The sequence below is a fragment of the Montipora foliosa genome, unplaced genomic scaffold (genome assembly GCF_036669935.1).
Source record: "Montipora foliosa isolate CH-2021 unplaced genomic scaffold, ASM3666993v2 scaffold_116, whole genome shotgun sequence".
NCBI lineage: Eukaryota > Metazoa > Cnidaria > Anthozoa > Scleractinia > Acroporidae > Montipora > Montipora foliosa.
In genome coordinates, this window is record NW_027179415.1 from 1 (window position 1) to 7,500 (window position 7,500).

General features: G+C 41.5%; 2 protein-coding genes across 2 annotated transcripts in view; both read right to left on the minus strand.

The window, feature by feature from the left end:
* Nucleotides 1–47: 47 nt before the first annotated feature.
* LOC137985932 (uncharacterized) lies at nucleotides 48–950 on the minus strand (the record flags this gene model as incomplete). The annotated part of the gene is made up of 1 exon (XM_068833374.1): nucleotides 48–950. A coding segment is annotated over exon 1 (903 nt), but the record flags the coding sequence as incomplete, so codon positions are not given.
* A 6,005-nt stretch (nucleotides 951–6,955) lies between these two features.
* The window catches only part of LOC137985933 (perlucin-like protein), a 2,841-nt gene continuing 2,296 nt past the window's right edge, over nucleotides 6,956–7,500 (minus strand). The window contains exon 2 of the mRNA XM_068833376.1: nucleotides 6,956–7,395. Coding sequence (XP_068689477.1) covers nucleotides 6,956–7,395 — 440 coding nt within the window. The remainder of the gene's footprint in view (nucleotides 7,396–7,500) is intronic.

Here is a 7,500-nt window from a genome sequence, read left to right on the forward strand (position 1 = left end):
TTTTCCTTGTATAATTCCCTGAAGGTGTTCTCATCGATAAGATCAACCGATGCTCCGGAGTCAACCATCATTTCCACTTGTTTTTCGTCTATCCTGACTTGGCACATAGGTTGTTTGTCACGGCCTACTGTGTACACATCCTCATCTTCTACATCAGTGTCTCGATGCGTGACCTGGTTTGCCGACTCAGGTGGGTTTGTTCTGCAAACTTGGGCGAAATGGTTTAGTTTGCCACATGAGGTGCACTTTTTGTCCTTAGCGGGGCAGCTGTCTCTATGAGGGTATATTCCACCGCAGTTCCTACACTTTCCGTCGCCCTTTCTGGATTTGTCACGGTTGCGTGACCCTTGGCGATTTTGCGGACGGCGCTGTTTGCCTTTGGGTTGTGTTAGTGTTCCTTTTTGGGGTGGTTTTATTGCGTTCACGGTTTTATCCTTATTTTCAAGATCCTTCGCTTGTACTTCGCTTAATTCTAGGGCTCTACCAGCTTTCATGAGACCAGCTAAAACGAGGTCCTCTCGCAGAGCTTTACGCCGAAGGGGGATGATTTGTTCTTTGATCTCCTTGTCTAGATTTGCGAAATCGTAGGTCTTTGCTAAGCTTCTCAGACGGGTATGGAAACTGTCCAGAGTTTCTCCATCCTTTTGCTTGGCCTGACGGAAGTTGTATACTTCGTATGTTGTGTTCACTTGTGGAGAGAAGTAAGCGGTTAGTTTTTTGACGGCTTTGTTGTAATCCTTGTCCTCGCCGACGTCTTGAAGTGTCTCGAAGATCTCGTCGACCTCTGGACCGCCGTAACGCAGCAGAAGAGCTCTTTTCTGCTTGTCATCGGTAATCCCCATTGCAATGGTTAATCTCTCGAATCGCCCTAGCCATTTCTTCCATCTAGGATCTGCATTTCCATCGACGTGAACCTTAAACGGTGGGAAGTTAGGCAGTGAAATCGCCATTGTTTTGATTTCGCGGGAAATAGCTTTGGAATTCTCTTGGGAAATCTCTGTAGAAATCGCTTCGGAAATCCTGGTAGAACGCGCTCTGTGGGTTCTTTGCTTGATCCTCGTCGCCAGATGTGATGTTTACGGTCAAATAAACACTTGAAACCACTTGTCCGAACACAACAGTATATTTACTAAACAGACATGACGACTACAACATACAAAAATCCTAGCTTCTAGACCGCGTGGGTCATTTGCATAAATGATTGACAAGTCTCAAAAACACTACAGTCAGTATGTATTAGATATTAGCATCACCCAACTAGTGGACTAATGAATATCCTGCATTTTGATTGGCTACGCTACTATTATTAATAGTCCTCGAGTAGCGAAAAGCACGACGCTTTCATTCGTTTTGTTCCCAAATAAAAATTTCTTTAACTTGCATTTGCCAACTTTATTTAGAGCCTTTTCTGTCCAACTAGTTGGGTGATACTAAAACAATTAGACCCTTCTCCCTCAAGGGCCACGGGTCAATAGCCCATTCGTCTTCGCCTCATGGGCTATTGACCTGTAGCCCTTGCGGGCTACGGGTCTAATTGTTAATTAATTCTGACTTGTAATAGATATCATGTGATTTTCGATACTTTTCTGCAGACTCTTCTCAGAAGGACTCGCTCTTGGAATTTTTTTCTTGATTTGAAGGGTTACATGTTTCTTTTTGTTAATCTTGATTTTGGTTTTAAGGTTGATGATTACAAGAAACTTGGCGAGTAAGCTGGTCTCTGTAAAATTTACAAAGAGGGAAAAGCCAGGAAGGTTGTTGCCTGCAGTTGTGTTGTCGTGAAGGTAATTAAATGGGACAGTCAGTTACCGGTACTATCTTTTACAAACTGTCTTACACACAATTTCTGAACATTGTCTGCAATTTTTTTGCTGTGTCATCCTGTGATGAAAAAAGGATTGCCTCTTCTGAGATTCTGTGAGGATATGTCCAAAACCGGAATCGATAAATAAATTCTGAGGAGGCACAGTAAGGATTAGAGGACATTGAACTGCAATAATTGCAGATTATATCGTCTGTAAAAAGTGCGTTTCTTGCAACTGATTTGAAGTAGTGTAATGGAGTGGCGAGTCTGTTGAACTTGGTAGTTCAGAGGTCAGAGTCATTTTTGGTAGATCCATCATCGTGGTCGACTCTGTAACTGCCCTTGCAAATGACTAACTTGTCTGCCTCCTGTCTAAAAGTGCTTCTGCAGTCAAAAAGCACTTCGCATTCTGAAGTTATAGTGTCTTTGACTTAACTTGAAAATGCTAGAAATCTGATATCCGTGGTTCTGTTTTTAATGAAGTGCTATTATTAGGTGCCAGCAAGGAAAAAGAAATTGAAACTTAGAATTGTTGCATTGTTAGTTTAGGTACCCTTCTGTTAGGGCCAGCAAACGTATCGTTGATTTTGCAGGGCTTGGAAACTGCAAAAGAGACTTCATCAAAGGAAATTGATTTTCATGGCTTCTGATGGGTCAAAGTTCTCTTTTCAGAATTATATTTGTTTAGGTCAAAATGACAATCGGGCTTTTTTCTCCCTCCCTCTCAGGAGTTGTTAGCAGTATAGGTTGCTCAGTTATTCTTATTGCTGTTAACTAAGCCTTTTTGCTCATCAAAAAAAAGCCAAAACTGCTACCGTGTTGTTGACTTGTTTTGATTCGACGACATTTTTGCTAAACTTCGTACTAAAATGACGACGGCATCACGTTTTTCCCGCCAAAATGACGCTGGTTTGCGCGCGCTCAATGTTGTCTTATGAGAAAATCTCGTACTCGTAGTCGTTCTCGTACTAGAATCTAAAGCTCTCTAATGTTTCTCTGCGGGGCCCGATGTAGCAACTGAGTGCAGATATTGCCCAACGCGATTCCTTGTCGTCTTGCCCTGTTGTCCATCTGTTCTTGCTGCTCTGGTTGACTTTAATATGTCCTCTTATATGGCTGCTTTCAAGGCACTTATTGCGCTCTCCACGACGTTAAGAAACGGGCTGTATGGTGGTAGCTTTTTAAGCTCAGAATTAGGACCAGAAATAGCAGGATGGTGGCTATGTGCGCCGTCATAAATGAAAATCACATGTTCATTTGGGTCGAGATTTAACCTAACGACAAACGCATTACCGCAGCGATCACAGTTTATTTTCAAACACATTGCTCTTGGAAATCATGTATTGCGCGCGCAGCCTACAGTACAGATTAGTACTACTAATCTGTACCTACAGATTATTTGAAATAATCTGTAGGTTGCGCTGTTTCCCAGAATTAACTGTAGGCTTTTAGCCAATGAGGAGACAGGTGGTGACTACAATGTATAATAATCTTCATTAACATCTTCGAAGGCTTGAATAATTCTTTGTCGCTCTTCAAGTAAGATTCTGTTCTTGGTGGCATGATTTTCTTCGGTTCTTTCTGTGTCCAGTGCGTCTACATGTACTGTACATGTACTTGTACATACAGCGTACTCTGTTTGTTACAGTACTCTATATGTAAAATGTCTGATTCAGCAACAAAATAGTGCAAAAATAACATTAAATTTAAATAATAATGTACATACTCTTGTATGTTTGTTCAGTATTTTAAAATACATGTAACTACGATGAATGACCCTAATGAATACTTTTTCCTACCTATTGTTTATTGGAAAAATACCAACGTTTGTCATTTCACGTTAATGATTGACCATTTCGAATAAACGATTGTATGAAGGTGCAATTATTGTGCGTCTCTATGCAAATTGCGTTATTGCATGTCTCTAATACACCCTTGATTGTCATACTATGGAATTGATTTTCTATTGGTGTTAATGATTAACCATTGCGCGAGATTGAAAGTATATTTGTTATCTGTGATTGTTTAGAGGTGCAATTGTTCATCCGCTGATGCTATTGAATGTTAAGGTCGGTACACACAAGGGAGCTTGCTCCCGCAGCACGCTCCAGCAAGACGCTCCCGGAGCAACTCCCTCGTCTGCACCAACGATTTCTAGCGAAAAATATGTTGCGCAACAAAACTTCTGCTCCCGAGTTTTGCTCCTTCATATCAAACTGGTTTGATATGAGGGACCAAGCTCTAGGGGCAAATCTGTTGCACGAGTCTGTTTCGGGAGCAAGTTCCCCGGTGTGTACTGAAATTTGCTTGCCGTGACATGACGTGTTTCCAGTTGGCCGATCAAATTGGCTTATTTTTTTCATTCACAACAGTTCCCATGCCCCAATCGGGTTGTTTCATCATTCAGCTCCCTCGTCGTGTCCTTCGTGTGTACTGGTTGGGGTACTTACCCGGGAGCGTGTTTCAGGAGCAAGCTCCCTCGTGTGTTCCGGCCTTTAATACATACATGGCAATTCAATCCGAGCGATCTTTTTCAGGCGCAAAGTTTAATAATACGTCAAAAAATAATTGAAAACCGTTATTTGAAGTAAATTTTAGTAAGAATTCCACAAAAACAATTAGATTATTCGATCTCGATTTCTATGAGGTGATAGTTGATTTGGCCTTCGGCCTCATCAACAATCAATTAATTAATGTCACTTTGGATTATGGCTCCTCTGGTCACTTTGATAATGCAATATTATTCATGCACAATTCAACAATCAGTTATATTTGCTTCATTCAATTAGTCATTCGAGCCGAGTTGCACTGTTCCGAGTGCAATATGCTTGCGACTGAATCCAACGCAACAGTGTTGTTAAAACACTGTAACATTTTACCCCAGAAACTAAGGGCGTAATTTCTTTCTAACTTATTTGCATACTGTCATATTTTACGCCAGTAACTTATTCCAGCTATAAAAATTACGCCATTAATCAGACCATAATCAGTGTTCACTGACCAACTATTGGTTGCTTCTCGCAAAGCTGTTACGGTACCCTGTAAAAATCGGAATCCCTAACTGGAAGCTACTAATAAGGGGATTAAATAGTTATCATGTGGCACGAAAATAATTTCCGCGCAAACCACGAGGTGCTGCGGGAAAGGAGCGACCGTCACCGAGGGGAGGAGAGTGGAGGGCACAAAAATTGAACGACACTCCCTTCTCAATGGAATGACATGTTTGAGCGTGAATGCTTCTTTTCTCATCATTAGTTAAAGAGTTCTTCCTTTTTTAAGAGGTCCCCTTTTTTCATTTTTCTTATTAACTCATAGGTGATCCACGGTGACTTCTTTTTGCTGTCACTTCTCTTCTTTACTCGCGCATGGTTGGCAATTTTAGCCAGTGAGACGTTTTTCCATTCACTCCACATCTATTATTCCACATAGATACTTTGACAAAAATTCGAGATCTTAAGAAATTTTGGCTAGATATTTAGAACTTTTTTGCGAAAATTCTGGGGTTGTACGTGATACTTGCTTTTAGTCCCACAGTCACAAGTTAACCGCGCGAATCGGTTCAGAAAATCATTGTTGCATTCACGTGCTGGCTCAGTCAACAAAGCTCTGATTGGTTACCCTAAGATAAGACGATTCGCTCCGGCATTTGTCGTGTAATACTGAGTTTATTTCTTATTTCTAATGTATCTTTTGCGCCTCTGGTAAAATGTTTACCAGTTAGCCATCGTGTTGACGTGTTCGCTGAAATTGCTACTCAAAATGATGCTGTTTCAAGGAATTTTGATCTCCTTGCCACGTGTTTGATAAGACGCCGTTTCATCTCTCCGTTATTTCGGAAAGGCTTCACTTCTTCGAGGATTAACTACTACTCTAACTCTGTCGCAAGCTCTCAAGTTGCTTTACTCCTGAGGAGCGGCGATGTTGAACCGAATCCTGGTCCTCGTACCACCGACCTGCATAATCCCAGTGAAGAAAGATACTCAAAGTTCAATGGCCTCTCGACATTTTATGCTAATGCACGAAGCATTGTGAACAAAAGGAGCAAACTTGAACTTGACATTGCCGCCTCGTGCTATGATATTATCGCTTTAACCGAAACACATTTGGACAACTCTATCTCTGATAGCGAGATTCTCCCTACCGATTATTTGGTATTTAGACGGGATAGAAAGTCTAATGGTCGCCATGGAGGTGTGCTTATCGCTGTGAGAAATCATATCAAAGCCATTCCACGCGAGTCTCTCCAGAGTGAATCTGAATTCATTTTTATTGACATTTTACTTTCCAACAGATTTCAACCTCAATGCGTTTGACTGGGAAAATACCTGCACATGTGCGTTAAATAATTCCGCAAATTATACTCTGTTGTTGGACATTGTTCACGATAACTTCCTGACTCAGTTAGTAAATAGTCCTACGCGAGAGGAGAATATTTTGGATTTAGTTTTCGTATCCGCCCCTGATATTGTTGACAATTTGATTGTTGCGGAACCTTTCTCTGATCACAATGCTATCACCTCAATTCCTCGCTGGCCGTATGAGCGCCGCAAGACGAACAAAGTGACCTAATCTTATTCCAAGGCGGACTGGGTCTACCTACGAGAGCTGCTTCGTTATATCCCTTGGCACTGTGTATTTTTGCAAGATGACATTAATATTATCTGGTCTGCATGGTCTGACCTGTTATTCATTGCAATTGACAAGTGTATCCCGAAGCGGCAAATAAAATCACGGAAGAACGCACCTTGGATTACTATTGAATTGATTAAGCTTTGTAAGAAGAAGAAGAAGCTTTACAAGAAAGCCAAAAAATCTGGATTACAAAACGATTGGAAAGTGTATCGTACTATGAATAACTTCCTAAAGAAAGCATGTAACTCTGCTCGGAGAGACCATATCAACAAGATATCTGAAGATCTAAAGTCTTCTGGAAATCCAAAACCTTTCTGGAGTTTTGTTTCATCAGTGCGCAAAGGATCAAACGAACTTACGGCCCTGAAAGTGGACGATGTTACCCCGACGGACGACTTGGCGATTGCGGAAAGCATGAATTCTTATTTCTCAACTGTGTTTACGTCAGAAGATTATGGAAATTTTCCTGAGTATAGTAATGTTGTGGATTCTAAGTTTTACTGAGCTGCACCACTCTTACTAGAAGTACGATATGGGCTTCTCCCAAATCAGATCGGGGTAAGGAGCATATCCTGCTCCCAACGAACAAGGCAAGTCATTCCATTGACCTGGAGGCTGACCTGCGAGTCCCCTCATGTGACCACAGTTTTCGCCGCCACTGTTGTCTGGCTGCCCTTGTCCCCACGCTTGGAAATGACCCTCCAATGGGGTACCGTCTATCCAGTAAAACTTGGAGTCAGCCAATCGTTGAAGACCAAACCATATTCCAAGTCCCTTGTTGATGTTATATTTCTTCGTCAGGTTTGCAATAAAACGGTTTTCGTCTGATGATGTGATAATGGCGAGATCAGCTCCCATGTTTTGACACTTTTTGCGAGCGTCTTGCCATTTCGAGGTTGCAGTCTTTTCCACGTAATAACACGAGTCACCATGTTTATCCCAACGTGGTGGACAGCAAACTGACGTAAATAAAAAAGTATTAATTTTTTTTTAGTTGATGTTTCCTTTAGCATTTTTGATCAGATCCTGCACAACGGGAGGCTCCTGGTTAGAAACGCCCCTAG